Source organism: Engystomops pustulosus, chromosome 4, assembly GCF_040894005.1.
Source record: "Engystomops pustulosus chromosome 4, aEngPut4.maternal, whole genome shotgun sequence".
NCBI lineage: Eukaryota > Metazoa > Chordata > Amphibia > Anura > Leptodactylidae > Engystomops > Engystomops pustulosus.
This window is the reverse complement of record NC_092414.1, coordinates 28,464,892-28,492,046: the sequence shown is the minus strand read 5'-3', so window position 1 is coordinate 28,492,046 and position 27,155 is coordinate 28,464,892. Positions and strand designations below refer to the sequence as shown.

Sequence of the window (27,155 nt, the reverse complement as noted above, 5' to 3'; positions counted from 1 at the left end):
CCTCTGACCTCTGGTGAAGCTCTCTGAATGCTTTACTATAGTCCCAGGCTGCAATGATCAGCTGTAAGGTGTCTGTAATGAAGATTTATTGATAATCCTTGGTCCCATTACAGCAAAAAATGTTTAAACTCCAATTGTCACTGGGGCTAAAATTTTTTGTCTGGATCTACATTTATAAAATATACAGTTTCGACTTACATACAAATTCAACTTAAGAACAAACCTCTGGACCCTATCTTGTACGTAACCCGGGGACTGCCTGTATATATATATTTGTAAATGTAACTATTTCTTTACATTTAAACCTCCTTTAAACCCATAACCCATCCCAGAAAAAACAAGACATCATACCGCTACAATGATGGAAAATTAATGACTTTTGGGATGTGTCAATAAAAAAATAGGCGTTGACAGGGAATTTTTTAATTGACCCATCCCTGGAGTCATTACTTGGTTATTTTTTGGTTATCACATCATTGTAGCTGTGTGATGTGGTTAGTAAGGGATTAAGGGACTCTACTACCTTGTTGATTTGGATGGTAAAGTACTCAAAGGGTAAAATATGCAGGGAAACAGAAAAGCCGAGCACGATAATTGTTTCATTACAGTGAAAACGAATTCATTGCGATTCTAATCACATATAGATGCACTGGGAGCAGAGCGGCCACCGGTGACCATACATTACATACTCACAGATCAAACACTAAGTAGTGGTGTCCTTCCTCCGAGATGCTGTCATGTAGTCTCACTGCAAGGGAGGGGGCAAACATTAATAGCGGCAATTAAATTAGTGCAGCCGGCAATAAATTATGCAAAAAAAATTACTGCCTGGAAGGGAAATAATTTGCATGTTATTACAGTCTACACATATTTTTTTACTATAAAAATGCCTATAGTATATTGATATATCACATTATGGGTGTTAGACCAATGTTAATGTCATATGCATGGATTCCATGGGGGATATTTATCATGACCTCTGCGCACCGCCAATGGCGCAGAGGCCCTGAAATAATCGCAAATGCTAGCTTATTGCTAGCTTTTGCGATTATTTTCCCCAATCCGCCACCTTCACGCCAGTGGGGCATGAAGGGGTGTAAAGGGGGGGGGCGCGGCCGGCCGAGCGGGGGGCGCGGCCGGACTGGAGTGGGCCGGCGTGGGGCGTTACTGTCCCCGCGCCTGCGCACTCACTGCTGCCGGCGACTTTTCATACGTGAAAAGTCGCCGGTTGCGTCTTTTTCTACGCCAGGCCCTGCCTGGCGTAGGATAAACGCTGCGCAACTGGTGGCCCGACACATCAAGAGGCAGAAGCCTCTTCATGTATTGGCCTGCAAATTTGTAGCGGCGGGGCTATCATACGCTGGCGCACGAGTATGATAAATATCCCCCCATATGTTCATAGGATTGGTCATCGGTATCAGTATTGGCGGGAATTTGACACCCAGAACCCTATAAATCATCTAATATTGGGAGCCTTGTCTTGGGAATAACACAGTATACAGTCCATTGCGTTGCTGCAATTCAGTTCAGCTTTAACTGCAATAACCGAAAATGGCCACTGTATAGTATAAGGCACTGGCTGCTTCAATTCTGGTGCAGAGGATACTAAAATTAGCTTATCAGCTGAAGAGCCAGATGCTTCATCTATTGATGAACCTTCCCCCCCCCCCCCAAAAAAAAGGATAGGTTATCAATTTCAAAATCCTATAGTATACATTAAGCATAGGTTAATGTTATATTTAACCATTGTTGGGGGAAAAAACTATGGAAATATAAGAATTACAGTGGAACCTTGGATTAAGAGCATAACTTGTTCTGGGAACACGCAACATGCATTAAATCCAAATTGCTTGTATATCAAAGCACGTTTTCCTATAGGATACCATTGAAACCCAGATGATTGGTTCCACAATGACGGATTACCCTGGATTACAAGCAGAATTTGTACATGTAATTGAAATCTCTCATATGTCAAACCATGTTTTCCAAGATTCCAGATTGTACATTAAAACCCAGAGGATTGGTTCCACAATGACCAAATACCACGGATGACAAGCAGAATTTGTCTTGGTAATCCAAATCACTCATATATCAAAGCAAGTTTTCCCATAGGAAACCATTGAAACCCAGAGGATTGGTTCCACAATGATTGAATACCCTGGATTACAAGCAGACTTTGTCCTCGTAATCCAAATCACTCATATATCAAAGCAAGTATTCCCATAGGAAATAATTGAAACACAGGCGATTGGTTCCACAATGACCATATACCCTGGATTACAATACAGGCAGGTGTCAGCTGTATTATACGGCAGATGCTTATTTTTAATAGCGAACCAAAATGGTACCAATGAAACAGTCAGCTCGTCCTGCAAAACAAAGGAACCTTACACAGCGCCGTACACCGAAGCGTGAAAAAGTTAGAGGTGTTGAAACAGAGGATATGAAAAAATAAATTTTACTTACAAACGATTGAAAATTTATTTTAAACAGATTTTAAAACACATCAATGTGATCTGAATCTGGTACCTACATGTTTGTTCTGACCCAAACAATAAAGGGAGGGGGTGTTATCTGAACCAAAAAAACTAAGCTTATTAGAAAATGGCAAAACTATTTTTTGTATTATGTTTTTTTTTAGCAATTTCCCCATACTTTGATTTTTATCCAGCTACCTAAGCAGGGCCGGCTCCAGGTTTTAGTGGGCCCCTGGGCGAAAGAGCCTTAGTGGGCCCCTCCATGGGCCGCCCTCAAGTGGCCACACTGCCCCCCCTCCCCTGCGGACACACTGACCCCCTCACCCCCCTGTGGACACACTGAATCCCCTCTCCCCCTGCGGATACACTGAACTCCCCCCTCCCCCTGTGGACACACTGACCCCCACCTCCGGACACACTGAACCCCCCTGCCGACACAATGACCCCCCCTGCTGACACAATGACCCCCTCTCCCTGATGACACACTGAACCAGCGCAGCATAGAGACAGAAACGTGATTGATCCGGATGGTGATGGTCTTATAGCGACACTGGTACAATTGATCCGGGGGCCCAGTGGGCCCCTCCAGTACCCCAGGGCCCCGGCACTTGCCCGGGTTGGCCGGGTGCTGGCGCCGGGCCTGTACCTAAGTCCTCATGCATCTGAGTTTTGGCTCTTGAAAAGGGGGGGGGGGTACAAAAACAGAAAACCAACAATGGAAAAGGGTTGAGGGTTAAGCTGCAAGTTTCAAAAATATCACCTGATAGATTTGTTCCAGATATTGCAAGAGATTTACCCTGAATTCTCCTATGTACATGACTATCCTGAGCAAAAAGTTATTAGTTCCCTGTGACTATGCTGTATATTACTCCAGTGCATACATTAGTATAGTAGCTGAGCCTCATTGCACCAGTGGCGCAACAACAGCCGTAGCAGCCATAGCGGTGAGTGTACAATGTGTGTATTTATATGTCTTTACTTAAGTGTATAAATATGTGTGATTGTATAAACATGTGTGTATGAATGAATATTCTTAATGGGGAAGGGGGGCCCATGCAGAAATCTGCTATGGGGCCCTGCCTCTCCTAGTTAGCTTGTATACATTTTGCTGTGTGGATCTGGAGGTATATAACAGATGAAAGGAATGGAGTTATGCTGTTATGTGAGATGTCTGCCGTCATTTGTCAGTGCTCATATAAATACATGTCTTCCAACTGTCCAGGATTTGATGTGACAGTCCAGGATTTTGGGTGGGCGGAATGTCCTGATTTAAACTCTATTTGCATCATAAGGACGCACATAGAGTTGAATTGCTGTTAAAAGTTGGCAGGTACCTGCATTTTGTAGTGCAGGAGAGGGGCTGAGCAGATTGTACATAATGTCCTATCTGCAAGCAGCATGTTATAGAGCAGGAGGGGCTGAGCAGATTGTACATAGTGTCCTGTCTGCAGGCAGCATGTTATAGAGCAGGAGGAGCTGAGCAGATTGTACATAATGTCCTATCTGCAGGCAGCATGTTATAGAGCAGGAGGAGCTGAGCAGATTGTACATAATGTCCTATCTGCAGGCAGCATGTTATAGAGCAGGAGGGGCTGAGCAGATTGTACATAATGTCCTATCTGCAGGCAGCATGTTATAGAGCAGGAGGGGCTGAGCAGATTGTACATAATGTCCTATCTGCAGGCAGCATGTTATAGAGCAGGAAGGCCTGAGCCGATTGTACATAGTGTTCTATCTGCAGGCAGTATGTTATAGAACAGGAGGAGCTGAGCAGATTGTACATAGTGTCCCATCTGCAGGCAGCATGTTATAGAGCAGGAGGAGATGAGCAGATTGTACATAGTGTCCTATCTGCAGGCAGCATGTTATAGAGCAGGAGGAGACGAGCAGATTGTACATAGTGTCCTATCTGCAGGCAGCATGTTTGAGAGATGTGGCTTTGGGGATGAACAGGAGTAATTGTTCAATCTCCTGTAGCGCCCCCATAGGAGAAGACAAGCATTACATAATGTTCCACCATCTCATGTCCTTATTGATTTTCAGTGGGATTTTCTGATGACTATCCACAATCATCTCAGCCTCTTTCACTGTTTTTGGTAGGAGAGATAACAAAACATTACTACAGTGATACTCAGCAGCCCAAAATAGTAGTACACTGACACTTGGGGAGCCATCCTGGAGATGACAGAGCAGGGTAGGACTAGATAATAGCTCATTTATATCTTCATTTATGAAAGGACGAGGCGCTCAGGAGTGGGATTGAACTCTTCATTACGTAATTGTAGCCCTATTAAATTCTGATTGTTCCGTCTTTAACCCCCTCGACTGTGGAAAACCCCACTCTGTGAGGGGAGGACAATGTAGGAGGGGGACTCCATATAGAGACATGCTAATAGCAATGTTTGAGGCGATGAACAACGAGGGAATACTGGGCTATTTCGGTACGCTGACACCCAATTGTATGTTCGAAGCCTGGCAATTAGCTCTGGATATGTTAATTGTAGCCTAATTCTTCCATCATACACACTACACTTACACAGCGGAGGGCAACTTAAAATCCCTCCACAAAGCCCTGCGGTGATTACAAAACATCAGCTCTCCGCACACAATGGAATTTGGAACATTCTGCCATTTGTGCTTCTATTTCCAGTTCATTTTCCAAATCACTGGGCTCTACCCCTCCTCGTTGTGACTGTTACCTTTTACAATGAATAACATTTGCATGCCGGAGTCTCGGGGTGTTCGGGGAAGATTGAGATTTCTTTTGCCATCTTTTACTGTAACTAAAAAAGGTTCTAAGTAAGACTGTACTCAACAAAGTGGTCCCAAGCTGATCGTTTTTCGAGAAACACGGAGGCGGATTTTACCATCGTTTAACATGTAAGACAATGAAAGGAAACCGGAATTGTCAGGGGGAAGGTGGGAGGCGGTGGGAAAGTATTGTCATATATGAATATCCAGCGTGGATGATAAATGGAAAGATGACAGCAAGGTGTAAGATGACCTGAAATATGTATAGATTCTAACATATCAGTCCTATCCGCCGCTCATATCATCTCATATTTCATCGACGCATAGATCTACTGCGATGAGATTGTCATATAGCAAACATATCCATAGGATGAACCTACTGAAGAGGTTTACTATCTATAGACATCTCTGCAAGGGCATGGGGGCAGATGTATGGAGACTGGCACTTGCTGTAGGGCCTGTGTGTCTATGTGTGCTCCATTGACCTCTCTGAGATGTCCACATCATCAACAAACCCAGAAGCTCCAGTGGTATTGAGCAGGTAATGGAAACTTGCAGTTCCCCGTTTTCTTGATCGCATACCTCCCAACTTTCGTAGGAGAGAAATATGGACAAAAGATGCCGGCCGCCAAAAAGTTTTTTGCCCTAAGCAATGTCTTCTGCTCCATATAATTTCCATTTTAGTGCTCTCTACCGCTCCCTGACATTTTGGCCAAGTTTTCCCTCTTATTAAAATCCCCTCTTATTGTGCCCTCTAGTAGTTATTGTACCACACTCTTACTGTGCCCCCAGCAGGGTTCCTCTTATTGTGCCCCCCTCACATTTTATTTTGCTCCACCATCATCTTCTTATTTTGCCCCAGCCCAGCAGCTCACCCTCTTATTTTGCCCCCCTGCAGCTCCCCCTCATATTGTGCCATCTCCTGCAGTTCCCCCTTTTATTGTAACCCCCTCTTATTGTACCATCTCCTGCAGCTCCGCCTCTTATTGTAACCTCCCTCTTATTGTGCCCCCCATTAGCTCCCCTTCATATTGTGCCTCCAAAGTAGCTCACCTCTTAATTTGCACTACCCAGCAGCTCTTCCTCATATTCCAAACCCCCTTCCTCCGAGGAAGCTCCTCTCCTTTACTTTTGTTGTATGTAGCTCTGAAGCCGACAGGCTCTCTGCAGGATCATTATTGGCTGTGTTGGCGCCCCAGCACACCGGATGGGACAGCAGGATGGAGCTCAAAAACCGGGACTGACCCCTTAGATCTGGGATGGTTGGGAGATTTGTGATTGGGGAGGGTAGGTATTTTGGTTGTTGGACCCTCAGCCATCACAAGGAATTGCAAAACCCAATGATCTGCACTATGCAACTGAGACTTTTTGGCCATCCAGTAAGCCAATCGAGAAGTCTCATTGTAAGACAAAGGATGGAGCTATGGCCTGTGCACCATTGACTTCTTCGAGACTTCCATATCAGCCTACATGACAACCAAAACCTAGAAGCCCCAGTGGTTGGAACAGAGCAGGGTGACTTGTGATACTCCATTCTATTAATTGTCGGGTGTACAACAGCTGAGACCCCCACAATCATACATTATCCCCTATCCTGATCATAATCTATTCTGCTATCAGATTTCTATTATCTCTTGTATTTCTGTGTTATTAGCACAGAGATTCTCCATAGATTCTCATTGAGGTTCATAACAATTAGATTCAGTGCCTTCAGCACTATGGACAACAGCATATAGCTGTGCACCACAGGGTACATTCCTGGTTGTTGTTACACCTTTCAATGTTAAAAACTTTTGCACCATGGGAGATATTAGAAATATGACTGTAGTTATCAGTTTTGGACACACTTCTTTGATATGTTACATGATCACCTTCCCATTGCAAAAACTTCCCCTTCATCCAGTTTGGAGGCTATCAAGATGATAGCCATGTTTCGGAGACATCCTAAATCATAGTCCTCCCTCCTACTAAACCTGCTACCCATCAAAAAGTCCCCAGCAGGGTGCAATTAAGTTGTAAAATTTTGCAAAGACTCACTTCATTTCTTTTAAAAAACTACTCTCCAGCAGCTGAAAATATTTTGTACATATATTCCCAAAAGTACCGAATAGTTCCAATAAGGTGATTTTGGACTAAATGTCATTCCTTCAAATTTATGAACAACAAAATGGGTCAACGAGGACATTTGTATTCAGAACACCATGTAATTGTAGGGAAAAGAAATGGAAAGTGGCCATTACAAGAGCAGTGTACTCTCCGCATCTACATCTAACTGCACCTATTAAGTGTCATTATTATCAACTCCAAGTGGCAAACGCTTCTCTGCAAATGCTTTATGCCAACAAATATTGCGAATCAATCCTGATGCCAGTGACATTTCTCGCTGACCCTACATGAATGTTCCTGCCGCAACTCCTAAAATAAATCTCGAAGTCATTTAAAAAATATATATATATATGTGTTGGTGCATGGTTTGTCATTAAGTTCAGCTACAAAGGTGTGAAAAAGTATTTGCCGATTCCTGATTTCTTGATCTTTTGGATGTTTGCCACTCTTAAAAGGAACCTGTCATCTGTGGGGACCAGTCATTTGTGAGACCCTGAAGTTGTCTTGGAAGTTAGCTGGTGGGTGTGTCTGTTGCAAGTGTTCCTAAATGTATTTTTTAAGGCTATATTCACCTGATCCTATGGGGGGGGGGGGGCGTATATACGGCCAACATATATATGCTGTGTATACGTCCCCCATAGATGGCAATGGGTGCACGACTCCGTAAAGGAGCGGTACATGTCCTATCTTTCCCCGGAATATGGCGCCGTGCGCCATATATCGCTATGGAGAGGGACGCTCACCCCTTCCTCCTCTCCCTGGCGTAGACCTGTGCCTGCCTTGCTAAGGTATGGCGGCACACGTTGTGTTAATGTAGCCTAAGACAGATGTTTTATATGTTTTTGGACTATTCTACAGCAATTTAGAGACTTTTCAGATACAAAACGGAGTACAACTGACTACATGCTCACATGCTACATACTACATGCTACAACCGACTATATGATTACTAGAGATGAGCGAACATACTCGTCCGAGCTTGATGCTTGAATACTTGAATACTTCGCCCGCTCGAGAAAATGGCAGCTCCCGCCGTTTTGCTTTTTGGCGGCCAGAAACAGAGCCAATCACAAGCCAAGAGACTCTGCACTCCACCCAGCATGACGTGGTACCCTTACACGTAGATAGCAGTGGTTGGCTGGCCAGATCAGGTGACCCTGGGATAGACTAGCCGCTGCCCGCGCTGCTCGGATCATTCTGTGTCTGGATGCCGCTAGGGAGAGAGCTGCTGCTGGTCAGGGAAAGCGTTAGGCTGTTCAATTAGAATAGTGTTAGGCAGGAGTGATTCTACAAGAACCCAACAGCCCTTCTTAGGGCTACAATAACGTTATACTTTTTTTTTTTTTTTATTTGCAGCTAGTACCATATTGTGAGGAATTAGCAGGGGGACTTGCTACCGTTGTGTTTAGCGCTTAGTGACACACATATCCACCTCAAACACCAAAGTGGGAAAATTTATTAGGGCCCGGGGTTGTATTTCAATTAGGCACAGTCTGCCAGTTTCTTTTTATTTTACGTTTATTTTTTTAATAACTCAGTGTCATCTCATCTGGCATAGTAGTGTGCTGTAATACTTGGCTAGAAAATAGCCATAGGAGAATCCAAACGGCTTACTTACGCCTACAGTAGCGTTATATATATTTGATTTCTGGTTGATCTGCTGGTGGCTGTAGTTGTTGCAGTGCATCTACTAGCAAATTGTGAGCAATTTGGAGTGAGACTTGCGACCACTGTGTTTTGCGCTTAGTGACGCACATATCCATCGCAAAGACCGAAGTGGGAAAATTTATTAGGGCCCGGGGTTGTATTTCAATTAGGCACAGTCTGCCATTTCCTTTTTTATTTTACGTTTATTTTTTTCATAACTCAGTGTCATCTCATCTGGCATAGCAGTGTGCTTTCATACTTGGCTAGAAAATAGCCATAGGAGAATACAAACGGCTTAATTACGCCTACAGTAGCGTTATATATATTTTATTTCTGGTTGATCTGCTGGTGGCTGTCCTTGCTGCAGTGCATCTACTACCATATTGTGAGGAATTTGTAGTGAGACTTGCGACCGTTGCGACCATACTTGGCTAGAAAATAGCCATAGCAATAGGATAGCATCATTTGGTTTTAAAAACTAAAAAACACACACAAAAAAAAAAACACAAAAAAACACAAAAAAAGTTAAAAAAAATTAAAGTTATAACTTTCATTTTCAAAATGTTTAACACGAGGGCTAGGGGTAGAGGACGAGGGCGGGGACGTGGGCGTCCAACTACTGCAGGGGTCAGAGGCCGTGGTCCTGGGCCATGTGTAAAATCTGATAGTTCAGCGTTTCCTCAAGACATACCCCAATCTGTCTGATTTGCTCGCGAAGGTGCGCCGCATCTGTGCGCATTTCAGGAAGTCCAGCACAGATGCTGCCACTCTCAGGGCAGCGCAGCGCCGCCTCCAACTGCCCGCTCACCGACTGTTGTGCGACGTGCTCACAAGGTGGAATTCAACATTAACCATGTTATCTAGAGTTTACCAGCAGCGCCGAGCGATTGTAGACTGCCAGATGTCAACTTCCACCAGGAGTTAACACAGATGGTCAGTGGCGATGCCGCCATCATCAGCCTCACCATCCCGCTGCTTGGCCTGTTGAAAAACTCTCTGGTCAGCATGAAGTCGGAAGCTTTGCGCTCGTCACAAGAGATGGGGGAAGAAGATTCCCTTGTTGATAGCCAAAGCACCCTTAGGTCTGTTTCTCAGCGCATATCGGAGGAGGTGGAGGTGGAGGAGGATGAGGAGGAAGAGGAGGAGAATGTTGGCGAGACACAAGAGGGGACCATTGTTCAGTCCTTCACTGTTCAGCGTGTATGGGCAGAAGCAGAGGAGTTGGAGGAGTTGGAGGAGGAGGAAATGGACAGTCAGGCCAGTGAGGGGAGTGAATTCTTACGCGTTGGTACTCTGGCGCATATGGCAGATTTCATGCTAGGCTGCCTATCCCGTGACCCTCGCGTTCAAAGAATTTATTCCAGCACCGATTACTGGGTATTCACTCTCCTGGACCCACGGTACAAGCAAAATCTTTCCACTCTCATCCCTGGAGAGGAAAGGAGTGTGAGAATGCATGAATACCAGCAGGCCCTGGTGCACAAGCTGAAACAGTATTTCCCTTCTGACAGCGCTAGCGGCAGAGTGCGTAGTTCTGCGGGACAAGTAGCGAGGGAGAGTAGGCGAGCAGGCAGCTTGTCCAGCACTGGCAAGGGTACGCTTTACAAGGCTTTTGCCAGCTTTATGTCACCCCAGCAAGACACTGTCACCTGTCCCCAGTCTCGGCAGAGTAGGGCTGATCTTTACAGAAAGATGGTGAGGGAGTACGTAGCTGACCATACCATCGTCCTAAATGATCACACAGCTCCCTACAACTACTGGGTTTCAAAGCTGGACATGTGGCACGAACTGGCGCTGTACGCCTTGGAGGTTCTTGCCTGCCCTGCCGCTAGCGTGTTGTCCGAGCGGGTTTTCAGTGCAGCTGGTGGCATCATCACCGATAAGCGTACACGCCTGTCGACTGACAGCGCTGACAGGCTGACGCTTATCAAGATGAATAAAGCCTGGATTTCTCATAATTTCCAATCTCCACCAGGTGAAGGAAGCTCAACCTGAATAATTTATCCACTCCTCCTCCTCCTCATTTTCCTCCTTCTCCTCCTCTTTGTACACTAAAGCAGAGGAAACTGGCTATTTTTTGACAGGGCCCACTGGCTCTAGCTATAGTACTTTATGCATTTAATTTTTCTGGAGGGCCACCTACCCGGTCCTCTGTTTTAAACAATTTTTGGGACTGCCACATACAGGCACTCAATCTATTCAATTTTTCAGGAGGGCCACCTACCTGCTCCTCTGGTTTGAAAACTTTTTTGGACTGCCACATACAGGCACTCAATCTATTTCATTTTTCTGGAGGGCCACCTACCTGCTCCTCTGGTTTGAAAACTTTTTTGGACTGCCACATACAGGCACTCAATCTATTCAATTTTTCTGGAGGGCCACCTACCTGCTCCTCTGGTTTGAAAACTTTTTAGGACTGCCACATATAGGCACTCAATCTATTTCATTTTTCTGGAGGGCCACCTACCTGCTCCTCTGGTTTGAAAACTTTTTTGGACTGCCACATACAGGCACTATCCAAATTAAATTGTCTCCATAGCAGCCTCCACACGTTGTCTCCATTGCTACCTCCAAAAGTCGTCCATATAGCTGCCTCCATACATCATCCCCTTATCAAACGAGGTGTGTCAGGCAGAAATTTGGGTTGTTTTCATGGATTCCACATCAAAGTTGTTAACTTTGTCGCCACCCTGCTGTGTAATCCACAAAATATACTGGCAAACTTTTATCATTTACCGATATTATTTCAGCGCTTCTTGCGCATCTGTTTACATTCCCCTCACCCGCCATATCCTAAACTTATAAGAACGCTACTACACTTGATCTTATACAAAAGGTTCTTAGAAGTGCTGTTTGGGGAGTAGCCTAGAGACAGGGGCTTGGATTGGCGAAAGCTCGCCTGGCAGCGGAGCGCCAGCTCCATGCCAAGATCCAACTAACATAGTTTTAACTGCAGCACCTTTAATCTACTACTAGTTCACTGCCTCCATACATGGTCCCCTTATCAAACGAGCTGTGTCAGGCAGAATTTTGGATTGTTTTCATGGCTTCCATGTTAAGTTTGTCGCCACCCTGCTGTGTAATCCACAAAATATACTGGCAAACTTTTATCATGTACCGATATTATTTGAGCGCTTCTTGCTCACCTCCTTTGGTTCCTCTCTGCCACCCATTGGTTTGAAGCCTGAGTCCATTTAGGGTATGTCGCCATGCCACTCTCTAGCCTGCCGCTGCTGCCGCTGCCTCTGCATGCCGTCCCCTATAGTGTCAGGGTCAATTATTGGATGTTTTAGATGCTATCTAGCTTCATTCTGTCACTCTGTCATGGCCATGCTGTTGCCCATAATTTTGGCATAATGGTGCGATTAAGCAGCCTCAGAGGCATCCATGCATGCTGCCCCTGCTGTTTCCTGTCCATTTCCGTGGTGTTTCCATCCTTTTCTGAGGTTCCCAGGTGCTTGGCCAAGCTTCCCTGTGCAGAGCCTTGGTCCCCTTGAAAAATGCTCGAGTCTCCCATTGACTTCAATGGGGCTCGTTATTCGAGACGAGCACTCGAGCATCGGGAAAAGTTCGTCTCGAATAACGAGTACCCGAGCATTTTAGTGCTCGCTCATCTCTAATTCTAACTTAAGCCAACTTTAAGAACTTAACACAAGTGAACAAAAAATGCAGTTCTTTATCAAAACCTAAAGGGCTTATTGTAAAAAAAAGTAACTTGCCCCTTAATCTAATAACTGGTTGGGACCTTAGCAGCAACAATCAGTACTGGATTATAAAATAGGATGTTTGGGCGGTAGCCCAGGGCCCAAACCTTCTAGGGGGCCCTGGGTCACCCAAACTACCCACCAAATTTTTTGCTCAGAAGTACACCATGAAATTCTCATACATCTGTTCCTGCTCAGGACCTTTGAAGGTCCTTCAAAGGTCCTGAAACCGCAGGTTGTAAGAAGGCAGAAGAGACGCATCCTCCAATCTCCAAGAAGCTGATTCTAGTACCATATGTAGGAAGTGAATCCAGACTTTTAGGGGATATAATATTCCTACAGCCCAGGGCCCATGGCACTCTTAATCCGCCCTTGAAATATGCCCTGGCCTTAATATGGAGGATGTGTTTGTCCAACAGCAAACACTGTAAATCTGTGAAGTACGGCTCGAAAAAGCTTTTTGTTGGAGCAGTTTTGGACACAGGTGGTGGTAGCAGCCTAATCAGGCTCCATAAGGCTGCTGAGGAGGGCAGCAGAGTATCAGAGACTAAGACGGTGATATCCCTACGAAGTGACTACATGTCTTAGGGTGATGCCACACTCTGCGTTTTGAACCCGTTTTTGGTCCGTTTTTAAGCAGTACATTAAAAAACGCATGCGTTTTTTGAAAACACATTCGTTTTTTACAGGCATTACCAATTATCTTAATTAAAACTGGTGAAAAACGGATAGGTTTTCAAAAAACGCATGCTTTTTTTGACGGACTGCTTAAAAATGGACAAAAAACGGGTTCAAAACACCATGGGGCAGATTTATCAAGCAGTCTGAAAGTCAGAATATTTCCAGTTGCCCATGGCAACCAATCACAGCTCAGCTTTCATTTCACCAGTGCTCATGAATATTTTAAAGGGGAGCTGTGATTGGTTGCCATGGGCAATTGGAAATATTCTGACTTTCAGACTGCTTGATAAATCTGCCCCCATGTGTGGCATCACCCTTAGTGGTGATTTAGGGTAACCCTTTGTATAGCTAGCACCCAGACGAGTGTGAAGGCTATTTTTTTGGTACCTGTTGTTGGAATAAAGGCAGGTGAGAGATGTTTTGAACTGGGCTTTGGTGTCACTGTCTTGAACTGCATCACAAATCTCTGGTACCTCATTCTCTACTGGACCAATACCCTTACACTAGTCAAACAAAAAAAAAAGCTAAATTAAGAGAAGTCAAATAAAATAATGACCTTAAACCATTTGAGATAGTGGGGCTCATTTACTAAGGGTCTGCGGAGCGCATTTTCGTCTGGTTTCCCGACGATTTCCGATTAGCACCGCATTTAACGGGGGTTTGTGTCGCACGAGATTGGATTTTGACGTTGGTGAATCGCGCCGGACTTCATCTTCGTCGGAGCGTCCGGATCGGGGATCGCAACATGACCGGGTAAGTAAATGTGCCCCACTGTGTGAAAACCTTAAAAAAGGTCAGAAACCTCCAATGTGGGTGAAATAAAACAAATCTTTAAAGTTGAATGGCCAAAATCTCTCCAGACTCATTGGCCATTATCACAATCATTCCATTGCAATTGTTGCTACCCTGTTTCCCCGAAAATAAGACAGTGCCTTATATTAATTTTTGCTCCTTAAGAGGCACTAGGTCTTATTTTCAGGGAATGTCTTATTTTTCCATGTACAAGAATTTACATTTATTGGTGAACAAAAATAAATAAACTTCTAAAACATCCTTATTACTCTCCAAACTCTGAACTATTGGAATTTTTGGCCCCAATCTCTCATGTTTAGCAATAGAACTTTCCTTAAATGAGCACTTCATGTCCATGTAGCAGCTTGTAGCGTATTTGTCCTGCAACAGTCAGTGATTTTATTCTGTAATTCTTCCCGCATGTCACAACCTCTTGCAGCATCTACTAATACTAATGTAGGACATGGGGGGAGCTGCTGCAATGGCGGCCGCTAGGTCTTATTTTCAGGGGAGGCCTTATATTTCTAAGATTGAACAAAATTGTACTAGGTCTTATTTTCGGGGGATGTCTTATTTTAGGGGAAAGAGGGTACTAAGGACCAGTTATTAGGTTTGGGGGGGGGATTATTTTTACACAGAGGGTAGTGTAGTTTTAAGTTTTTAATTACCCTTTTCCACAATAATGCATTTATAAAAGGCATTTTGTATTTACTTGTGTTATATCTGTCTAATATTTAAATGCATTTGGCGATCTGAAACTTTAAAGTGTGACAAATATCCAAAAGGTTAAGAAATCTGAAATGAGCAAATAGTTTTCCACATTCAGTAGTGGATCATAATATAGAAGATTTGGGCAGTAGCCCAGGGCCCAAGCCTAATAGGGGGACCATGGCCACCCAAATCCCCCACCAAATTTTATACTGAGATGTACCTTCACCCATATAATCCTCATACGTCTATTCTTGCTCTCAATACACATGCACACGAGAGCCAATCCAGGACCTTTGAAGGCCCTGAAGGTCCTGAAACAGTAGTTTGAAAGTAGGCAAAAAAGATGCATCCTCCATTACCCAAGAAGTTTTATACGTTGGAAGTGAATTCCGGACTTGTAGGGGCTATAACAGCCATACACCCCAGGGCACATGACAGTCTTAATCCGCCCCTGTCCACACCACTGTATAATTTTAGGTCCACGCAGGTTAAAGTGGATGTCACCAGTATATAATTTATCCCCTTCACACCAGGTAGGGAATAACTAGCTGATTGTGGGTGTCCAACTACTGGGTCCCCTTTAGGGGTCAAAATAATATTTGAAAAATAGTGGATAAAATGAAAACGGAAAAATAGAAAAGGGCCTGGCCCCTAAACCATTAACCATTGTGTATTAATAATAAAATAGATCCAAACGTATGGATGTCAATCGAGTCGGGGGTCAAGAAAATAAGGCAGTTTGTAGCAGCCATCTATTGTTTGTTTAAAGGGATTGTTGACTTCACGTAATGGCCTATTTAGCTGATGAAGGGGTCGCTAAAAATTTGAATTTTGATACTACGGTATATACAGGCAGTCCCCAGGTTATGTACAAGATAAGTTCTTTAGGTTTGTGCTTAAGTGGAATTTGTATGTAAGTGGAAACTGTATATTTTATAATTGTAGCTTCATACAAAAAAAATGTGCATCCCAGTGACAATTGGATTTTGAAAATTTTTAGCTGTAATGGCAACAAGGATTATCAATAAAGCTTCATGACAGACACCTTACAGGTGATCATTGCAGTCTGGGACTATAGTAAAGCATCCAGAGAGCTTCACTAGAGGTCACAGTGGGCAGAGGGGTCCGTCTTTAACTAAGGGTCGCCTGTAAGTCGGGTGTACTTAAGTAGGGGACCTCCTGTATTGGCAACAAGGATTATCAATAAAGCTTCATCACAGACACCTTACAGCTGATCATTGCAGCCTGGGACTACAGTAAAGCATTCAGTGAGCTTCACCAGAGGTCACAGTGGGCAGAGGTGTCCGTCTTTAACCAGGGGTTGTCTGTAAGTCAGGTGTCCTTAAGTAGGGGACCACCTGTATTGGCAACAAGGATTATCAATAAAACTTCATTACAGCTGATCAGTGCCTGGGAGTAACAAAACATCCAGAGGTCACAGAGGTCCGTCTGTATGTTAGGTGTCCTTAAGTTGGGGACTGCCTGGATTCCATTTATCATGAACCAGCACTCTCGGAGTTGGGTACCAGGTAGAAGGTGCACACAACCCAACCTGCCCTGGTCAGCAGGGGCATAACTTTAGGGGGTGCAGAGGTTGCGGTCGCACCCGGGGCCCAAGAGGTTTAGGGGGCCCTTATGGTGTCACTTTCCCATATGAGAAGACTTTTACTATAAATCATAGATTGTAGTCAGGGGCCTGGCACAGATTTTGCACTGGGGCCCATCAGCTTCTAGTTACACCACTGTTGGTCAGGGTATTTCGAGGTGAAGACCCAGCCCTGACTCTGTTGGCACTGCACACAATGTAGAAAAACACAGTTTAATTCCATTGTCTTCCCTCTGTCAGTGACAAACATCCCATTGTCTAGATAGATGAGTTTCAATGCTAATCTTCCCTGCCAAGGAGCTGTCAGAATGCCATGCTGCTGCCCGCCTGTGGCTCTCCAGGACTGACAATGGAACACAACCTTCATCTTTATAAGCTGGCATCCCTGGAGAGATACTGCTCCGCTGTGACCTACTTCTCCGAGGGTGCCGGCACCAGAGGCAGGTGTGATAACATCTGCGTTACATCGCCGGCCCACGCTACAATCAAGGTGCATTTGTCTGGAAGCTTGGGAATTTAGTAGCGAGATGTATTTGGCTGATCTGCCGGTATTTTATTATATTGCAAAAAGAAAGAGGGGGGGGGGGGGAGAGCAATGGAATCCGAAATACCGTGCCGGTCCTCGGCATACAGCAGTACTACAAAAGATTAAATGTTCTCTCCGGCACTAACAAATTTATTACAACATCTTTAATAATAATAATCTTTATTTCTATAGCGCCATCAAATTCCGTGGCGCTTATACACATCATAGGGGACATATACAAATATATAATATTACATTACACAGTACAAACCGTCATATGGGACAATAGGAGCGAGGGCCCTGATCACAAGAGCTTACAGTCTATGAGGATGAGGGGGTGACACAAGAGCTTACAGTCTATGAGGATGAGGGGGTGACACAAGAGCTTACAGTCTATGAGGATATGGAGGTGACACAAGAGCTTACAGTCTATGAGGATGTGGAGGTGACACAAGAGCTTACAGTCTATGAGGATGAGGGGGTGACACAAGAGCTTACCGTCTATGAGGATGAGGAGGTGACACAAGAGCTTACAGTCTATGAGGATGAGGGGGTGACACAAGAGCTTACAGTCTATGAGGATGAGGGGTGACACAAGAGCTTACAGTGTATGAGGATGACGGAGATGACACAAGAGCTTACAGTCTATGAGGATGAGGGGGTGACACAAGAGCTTACAGTCTATGAGGATGAGGGGGTGACACAAGAGCTTACAGTCTATGAGGATGAGGGGGTGACACAAGAGCTTACAGTCTATGAGGATGAGGAGGTGACACAAGAGCTAACAGTCTATGAGGATGAGGGGGTGACACAAGAGCTTACAGTCTATGAGGATGAGGGGGTGACACAAGAGCTTACAGTCTATGAGGATGAGGGGTGACACAAGAGCTTACAGTCTATGAGGATGAGGGGGTGACACATCTTTAGTTTATTAAATCCAATAAAATATAGCAACATATGCGGGGTACATATCAAAAATACCAACGTGTTTCAAACTAGATAAAATGTTCATATGTCAGTTCCTAGTCATGGTCTGACATTAATGATACTGAGGACCTACCCTAATAATATCTTCATGTAGATAATCTCTTATCATTGAGACTCCTTGCATCAATTGATGTTTTCTAAATAGGTTTGTCATCGTCTGGATTTCTGAGACACTAGAATATCCTCTAGTACAGGGAGGGCCAGTCCAAGACTACACATTAACAACATAAGAGTACCTACTTCTACATAAAAGTGAATAGTTCTGTATATTCCATCTTAATGGAGTAAATGCTCATAAAAAGGCATAGGCAGGTAGATTCTTTTCTATCTCCGACGTCCTTGGGTTTACTTTTCCTTTGATATTGAAACGCACATGAAAAACTAAATCTTAAATAAAATAAAGTATAATTGTACCACAGAGCTTCATATTCTGCAGCCGAGATCTATGGGCACCGGTGACGTTTTAATGGCTTCCCATTCTGTGCTTATCCTACACTATTCTTGGTGACCTTGAGCTTGTCGAAGCCCAAAGCATTTGCTTATTTTTTACAAATCTCCCTCCCTTCGTTTTCTCGCTCTTCAAGCTTCTCTCTATTCCTTCTTGTGTCATCTCCCTCACTAATTATTTCATCTACGTTACATAACGTGACCTCATCTTGAATGTGTTTAGGCTGCGAGAACGATGTATAAGAAAGAAGTCGATGTCCCCAAGATGCAAATCACTAAGAAGCTCATTTTTCCTCCCATAGGAAAAAAAAAAAATCTATCAATCTCACACGTGTCTTTTATTATGTCAGGTATACTACACAAATGTGTTTGAATGCGTCATGAAAAAAAAAATTATAATTGCAGGTCTTTAATTAAAAATTGGGGCTTAGTGTTTTTTACGATATATGATCCCTATTAAGGAGAACCTTTCACCACCTTCACCAACTCCAATTCTTGCTTCCTTTAATAGGCTCCGCACCGCTGATTCTGACTTCTCCAGCCCCCACCATTCCTAAGCGATCGGAGGCGTTAGTTTTGGTACCCAATATACTAATTAGGACCTCTACTGTCAGGTGAGTGGACCCGGGCTGGAGTAGACAATCTGTGACCACCCACCTGACAGTAAGGAATGTAATTGGGTGCTAAAATAAATAAGGGCACTGATTGCTCAGGAATGGTGGATGCTAGGAAAAAAAATATAAGGATACGTTTACATTTGCATTTACCAACGCAATGAAAATTCTGGGGTGGGGCTGGGCCCCATTGCATCTGCGTCAGCTAGGATGATCCTGCTGAAAGGGGTCAGCTTCGAGGACGTGTTCACATATGGCCTTTGCCTTTCATTTATAAACGCAAAGAAAACTCCCGTTGGCGTTGCTTGGGCCTTTCGCATATGTGTTTCCATGAAACGGGTGCTCATTACCGATCTCATGCGATGAGCCCAAGCACCGCCCACAGGGGGTGCCTTGTAAACGCAAGGCAAACGCCACGTGTGAACCCAACCTGAGTGAAATTGTGTTTGAATATGCGTGAAGGGGTTTCCTATCTTGGAAAGGGGTTGGCCACTTTACCTCATATTTTTGTAATGTTTGTGTAAATGTGTGTGTGTGGGGGGTATAAGATAATTTACCTATATACATCTATTAATAGTTCTGCTCCGCTTTCTTGATATGTAAAGTGAAGCCTCCTGTCTTTTACATCGTCAGCCAGATATTTCTGACCATAAAATGGCTGCAGATGGAGGGTCATGTGATCTCTATCTGTCCAGGAAATTGTTCATGGGCAGATAGAGATCACATGACCCTCCATCTGCCGCCATTTTATGGGCAGGAATCTATGGCTGATGAGATAAAAGACAGGCTTCATATCAAGAAAGCAGAACTATTAATAGATGGATATTGGTAAATTACCAGATATCCTGCACACACATTACAAAAACTTAAACATTTTCCTACCCCTTTAAGTTCGAAACTGATTTAAGTGGTTATATGATGACAGACCTGGAAGTCTTTGACGGCTCCTGGCTGTCACTGCAACCGTTCAATGCCTTCAATCACATGCTTGGGTCCACCAATTGGTGTGAATTAGCGCTCTTTCACATTGGCGTCGTTTTTTACCTCCGTGATTCAGTGATTTCCACGGATGCCTCACAAGCCGTTGATTTCTATTGGCTTCTTTTTACATTTGCTTGTATTTCACAGATTTTCACTAAAATTATGAAACATGTCCTATTTTTTTCCCCAGATGCGGATCACGGAAGGCAATAGAAGTCTATGGGTCCTCAAAAAACGGATAAAACATCTGTTTTTTTTCACTGAGGCTGAAAAACCACGTGTGATGTTTTCAAAGCAATGTTTAACCTTCAGTTTTTTTTATGCAGACACAGTGACAAAACGGAAGAAAAAAAACGGAAACACGACAGAGACAAAACGCAATAGAAGCGCAACTAAAGCTTAGCATCAACGGCAATGTGAAAGAACCCTAAGGTGCTACTGAATTCACAATTGACTGCAACATAATTCAACGAGTTATCGTTGTGATTTTGACAGTTTTCTGCAGTGTGTATGTAGATAGCATAGAACAGGGTTGTCTCCAGGTTTCAGTAAGCCCCTGGGCGACAGAGCCTCAGTAGGCCCCTTTGCAGTGAACTCACGTGGTGGCATTAAAAATTCAGTAACTAAAACAGTTTCCTGTTCCTCAAAATATTCCCCAGTTTATTATATCAAACACCCCCCTCATGGTTATTTTATATAAAGCCCCCCTCACCCCTTATGGATTGATTAGATACAGCCCACTCCTCCCATGGATTCCTTATGTACAGCCTCAAGTGCCCCCCCCCAGCAGCTCTGGGTCCCGACACTTGCCCAGGTATACCCAGTGCTGGTGTCGGCCCCGGCTTAGAAGTACACGTGTCGGTAAGGGGTAAATGAGATATTTATTTTGTGTATTTAGTATGTTCCTCCAAGAAATAGGCTGATAACAGGCCATCCATCCTGTACAAAATAAAGGGTTACCCTTGGTTTGGCCAATGTCTGGGTAGGGTAGGTGCTATGTGTCAAAGTAACATCCACATAGATGTGATGACCGTAGGTTTTTCAGCAGGACCATGTTCATCTCGTCACGCTACCTGAGGACAGTTTTTACTTAACTACACACGAACACCTGGCTATCCTCACAATGTAAAGGAAATAAATGATTGATCATCCCACCAGATCACTATCTTGGTACTTTGCTTCTTTGACCAGTTCTGATGCTCATGTGCAGGGCTGCCACCAGGTGGGGATAAGTGTGACTGTGTTCAGGGGTCCCTGAGGAGGAGAAGGGGCCCCAAGTCACAGAAAACCCTCCTGCATTCCCAGGTGCAGGGAACTCACTGTGCACAAAGGGCCGGATTATCATTCTGTGGGGGTGGAGCGCCCATAAATTTGCCAGTCAGGGGTCCCAAATTTCCTAGTAGTGGTCCTGCTTATGTGTCCATGGTAGATGCTTTCAGCTATGGACAGGGGTCAGCATGGGCCCAACTCTGATTCTTATCCTGCTAAATTTTGTTCATTTTTGATGGCATCTTTTAGCTCCTAGATGAGGTCTGGTGTGTGATTCTGGCCTAAAAACTAAACTGTGTTTAGCACCTGGCACCTGCTAACCCTGATTATGTTCTTGATGTGGTGATGGATATGGTTTCGGATGTGTTAGTGCTTCTAGTGGGCCTACTCGTGGGCCTTCTATAGTGTTTCCATGTGCTTTAGACTCCTGTTGCTATGGAAACCCCCCGCTCCGAGAGGCAGTTCTCCTGTCCCGTAGAAAGAAGGAGGAGGAAAGAGTCCGCGGTGCTAGGGAGACAGATTGGACCTGACAGGCTGCTCATAAATGATATAAAACATTAATAACTCCCTGGCACTCCTGGGCTGTGTATGTGCACAGCAATATCACCCGGGCAGCGGAGACATAATATTGTGCTGTGCTCCGATTTTGCATCAATTATTATTATTGCTGGTATCTATGTACAAAATACTGGAAAAACAATAAGGAAGGAGAAAATCTGGGGATGGGGAAGTTTTCTGTTATGTTTGTGGGAATCACTTAATAAGAAATCTTTTAATAGGGTTACCTTACTGTAACATGTAGGGATATTTTTTGGGACCAAAATGTTCTGTAAATATTTTTTTTATAGTTTTTACAATATGTAGTTAAAAAAAAATATATATATAGTTTTTATATGACTCGTTATATGTTCTTTCACCCCTTGCGCTGATGTCCTTTTACGTTTCTGTTTTTGACTCCTCACCGTCAAACAAAGGCATAACTACAGAGGTACCGGTCATAGCAGTTACTATGGGGCCCACAGTGTCAGGGGACCCTGGTATCTGGGGTAATGGAGTGTATATGCAGTAGGTATGTATGCTGTGCAGGGCCGCATCTGCCATGAGGCGAGATGAAAATCTCGAATCAGGCGGCGGATGCTGAGCCCTGAATAAAGGCGGCGAAATTTTGGGCCATAATGTGGGCGATTCGGGTGGCGATTGCCGCCCGAATCGCCCACATGAAAAATCAATCGTGTCTGTCTCTTTAAGAGACAGACGCGAATGATGGACAGAGCGGCGGCGGCACAGATCCTTCTGTCCGTGCCGCTCTGTTGCTCTGGAGGACTCAGGCAGCGTGCGATGACGTCACGCTGCCTGCGTCCCCTCACAGAGCACAGGGCAGCCGAAGACCCGGGAAAGGGACGCGGCCGGGATCGTGACAGGAGTCGAGGTGAGTTGATTGCTTTATTATTTTTTATAAAAGGGGGGCTGTATATAATAGAAACCGGGGGATTGTGTATATAAGAAGAGGGGGGATTGTATATATAAAAAGAGGGGGGATTGTATATATAAAAAGAGGGGGGATTGTATATATAAAAAGAGGGGGGATTGTATATATAAAAAGAGGGGGGGTTGTATATATAAGAAGAGGGGAGCTGTATATATAAGAAGAGGGGGGCTGTATATATAAGAAGAGGGGGGATTGTATATATAAGAAGAGGGGAGCTGTATATATAAGAAGAGGGGGGCTGTATATATAAGAAGAGGGGGGATTGTATATATAAGAAGAGGAGGGCTGTATATATAAGAAGAGGGGGGCTGTATATATAAGAAGAGGGGGACTGTGTATGTAAGAAGAGGGGGACTGTGTATATAAGAAGAGGGGGACTGTGTATATAAGAAGAGGGGGACTGTGTATATAAGAAGAGGGGGACTGTGTATGTAAGAAGAGGGGGACTGTGTATGTAAGAAGAGGGGGACTGTGTATGTAAGAAGAGGGGGACTGTGTATATAATAAGAGTGGGACTGTGTATATAAGAAGAGGGGGACTGTGTATATAAGAAGAGGGGGACTGTGTATATAATAAGAGTGGGACTGTGTATATAATAAGAGGGGGGCTGTGTATATAAGAGGGGGACTGTGTATATAATAAGAGTGGGACTGTGTATATAATAAGAGGGGGGCTGTGTATATAAAAAAAGGGGGATTGTGTATATAAGAGGGGGACTGTGTATATAATAAGAGGGGGGCTGTGTATATAATAAGAGGGGGACTGTGTATATAATAAGAGGGGGATTATGTATATAAGAGGGGGACTGTGTATATAATAAGAGGGGGACTGTATATAAGAAGAGGGGGACTGTGTATATAAGAAAAGGGGGATTGTGTATATAAGAGGGGGACTGTGTATATAATAAGAGGGGGACTGTGTATATAAGAGGGGGACTGTGTATATAAGAAAAGGGGGACTGTGTATATAATAAGAGGGGGACTGTGTATATAATAAGAGGGGGACTGTGTATATAATAATTGGGGGACTGTGTATATAAGAGGGGGACTGTGTATATAATAAGAGGGGGACTGTATATAAGAAGAGGGGGACTGTGTATATAAGAGGGGGACTGTGTATATAATAAGAGGGGGGCTGTGTATATAATAAGAGGGGGACTGTGTATATAATAAGAGGGGGATTGTGTATATAAGAGGGGGACTGTGTATATAAGAAGAGGGGGACTGTGTATATAAGAAGAGGGGGATTGTGTATATAAGAGGGGGATTGTGTATATAAGAAGAGGGGGATTGTGTATATAAGAAGAGGGGGGTTGTGTATATAAGAAGAGGGGGGTTGTATATATAAGGTGCTACATATTATTTAATGAGGTTGTATATTATAGAATACAGGAGCTGCTTATTTTATAATAAGGGGGCTGTATATTATATAATATGGGAGGTGAGTTGGACATTATGTAACCTGGGGGTGGCTTTTAACCATATTTTAACTACACATTATATAATCAAGGTGGGCTGTATTTAATATAACTTGTGGGTGAAGCATTATATGGGAGGGGGATGTATCTTATATAAATATAGGAGGGGGCTGTATTTAGAAGGGAGGATGGTTTATATGGGGTACTGTATCTAATTTAAGTGAGTGGGGGCATGATTTAAATAAAATTGGGGCGGTAAATCTGTATATAGTTAAATGTGGGAGAATCTGGATATAGGGGTCAGATTTTAATTAAACTATAGGATCTGTATATAATTTAATTAGGGGAGAGGAGCTTTTATTATACATTTTTAAATAAATGAAGAAGGGATTCTATATCCACTCTGTGTATGGGGGGGGAGGGTAGAGTGGTTCATTGTGTCATGAGAGGTGTATAGTATATGATTTAGGAACACTATTATTTCGGTGAATATATACTGTAAGTGACTGTGGTATATTATCGGTGCAGTGCAGAGATGTGGTGCCGGGAGCTGAAGACATCTGCCAGCAAATTCAACAGTCCTGGGTGGGAGAAAATGTAATGATGTCGTCTTCCTGATGGAGCAGATCGTCACCTGTGAGGTACTAGATGCCACTATTGTCTGTGTCACTGACCGGCTAGTGGTACCACGTGTGATGTCACAGAGGGCCAATTACTAATTTTAAGTAATGTTGTCAGCATTTTTTTTAACAGGTTGTAAATGCTTTTTAAAAATGTCGAAATTCATGGGCCGAACATATCCAGGTAGCAGGGGAGGTCCGGTGTTGGGGCGGCCGGAGGGGGGGGGCAGGTGGGGGCAGCATTTTAATTTTCGCCTCAGGCAGCAAAAACCCTAGAATCGGCCCTGATGCTGTGCATATACTATATGTGTGTGCATATGCTAGATGTCTGTACTGTATATGGTATTGTATGTATGTGTGCATTTCCTTTATGGCTATGTATATGTGATGTATGACTGCCCAAATAAAGTTAAACCATAAACCACCGGGAGCACAGGCCCCTTTTACCCAAAACCAATATTCGCCGATAAAAAACACACAGAGACTTGTATTAAAGTTGAACATATGTGGGTTGACGTGAGGGTCGGCCACAGCTTTATATATTATTGTAATAAACATTTCTTATTTTTTTTATATTATTTTTTGTATTATTTAAAACATAATTTGAACAGGTAAACAAATTTAAATACCAACAAACAAAGTGCAACAAAACCCCTCCCACCTGTATGCCTGCCAGCCAATGGGCATGTAGGCCAAATAACCCAACTAACCGCCAGCTATGACAAAAGCAACGCCGAAAATACCTTAAACAAAGGGAGGGCGGGTGGGAAACACAATCCAGAAAGAGGGTGAGTGACGTCTGCGGCCCCTATTTATGCTATGCTCACTTCCTGTACCACCCACGACACAAGCCCGCCCCTAGTCACGTAGCCCCCACCGCCCTGGGATACGCAGGGAGACAGAAAGGAAAGGAAAAACCACCTCAGTCAAAGAGGGCCTATTCCTGTACTTATAACCCCGTTACCTAAGACCCCTTTGTGCAGTCATTAGCCCAACGGCTATACGCCTCCGGGCTTGCAAATATCCTGTATGTCTGTGCATATGATGTATGCGTGTATATGGTACTGTATGTATGTGTGTATATGCTGTAAAGGAGGTCACAGTGTGCAGAGCAATCTTTTCTGTAACTAGGGGTTGTCTGTAAGTTCGGGACCGCTTGGGGTCCGCTTGTATATGGTAAAAATACTGCAGATACTTACAGATCTGTCTGAAGGACAGGGCCTGGAGTCTCACAAAGACTCTGTCTGTTGCAACAACAGAACATCGTCCACCAATGACACCTCAAAGGCCGACAAACCTTGCCAACATGGCGATGCGCATGCTTTATTGGTGGCATTTAAGTCTATGCCAGCACCGATTGCAGGTTGTAGTATCATGCAGCAAACACCTGGGCTGAGCCTCCGACCCCCTACATAAACCCTTTACCGCCCACGAGCCTAAAAGGACTGCGGTTTGCCATAAGAGGTTAATGTAGTAGACATAATGGGGCAGATTTATCAAGCAGTCTGAAAGTCAGAATATTTCCAATTGCCCATGGCAACCAATCACAGCTCCCCTTTAAAATATTCATGAGCACTGGTGAAATGAAAGCTGAGCTGTGATTGGTTGCCATGGGCAACTGGAAATATTCTGACTTTCAGACTGCTTGATAAATCTGCCCCAATGTATTCATATCAGTCCCTATCCCTAAAAAACATTGCACACAGCCTATATAACCTTTCTAGTGACATTTGTAGCACATAAAGTGATTGAAACCAATGTAAGATGTCTCTGAGCACAGGAGATCTGGAAGTAGTTCACTGGGTTTGGAAGATTTGCTTGCTCTACCAACAGTTTGCAAGAGCTTCCATTTAGGAAACACCTATAAGTAAAATTTCGATTCTTGTGAAATTCTTGCAACGTATGCATCCTAACGACTCCTCTTTGCTCTAGTTGTATTCAAGATGAATGCTTGAGCCGTCACTTAAGGAGAGGTGAAGGTTTGGAAAGCAATTATGTAATGTCCTGGAGTTGGGACAACACCCCATTAGGTTCCAACACAAGAGCCTCATTCACGCTGGGGATCCTTTACCCTATGTCAATCAACCTGGGTAGACTGTATTCCTACCACACTACCACCAAGTGACTGAAATAGGGAATTACCTGTGTTAAACCTTGTAGTTATGTTAAAAGTACCTTCCTGCAAGCTTCAAGGGTAATGATTGGCTGGCACTCTGTAAAGTTCCAGAAAAAAAACTTCTGAGATTTTGGGATCTGTCTCAGTCCTGAGACCTCTATTACAGATTGCTGTTGTGCTGTTCATGCAGCAGAGCCCACCTGGTTCCACAGGA

At 43.9% G+C, this 27,155-nt stretch overlaps 1 protein-coding gene across 3 annotated transcripts in view; it reads right to left on the bottom strand.

Annotated features, from left to right (window-relative positions):
* The window catches only part of CAMK2A (calcium/calmodulin dependent protein kinase II alpha), a 145,379-nt gene that overhangs the window by 60,944 nt on the left and 57,280 nt on the right, over nt 1-27,155 (bottom strand). For all 3 annotated transcript variants that reach the window (XM_072145595.1, XM_072145593.1, XM_072145594.1), the window contains exon 4: nt 694-748. In XM_072145595.1, the coding sequence (XP_072001696.1) occupies nt 694-748 (55 nt within the window). The remainder of the gene's footprint in view (nt 1-693; nt 749-27,155) is intronic.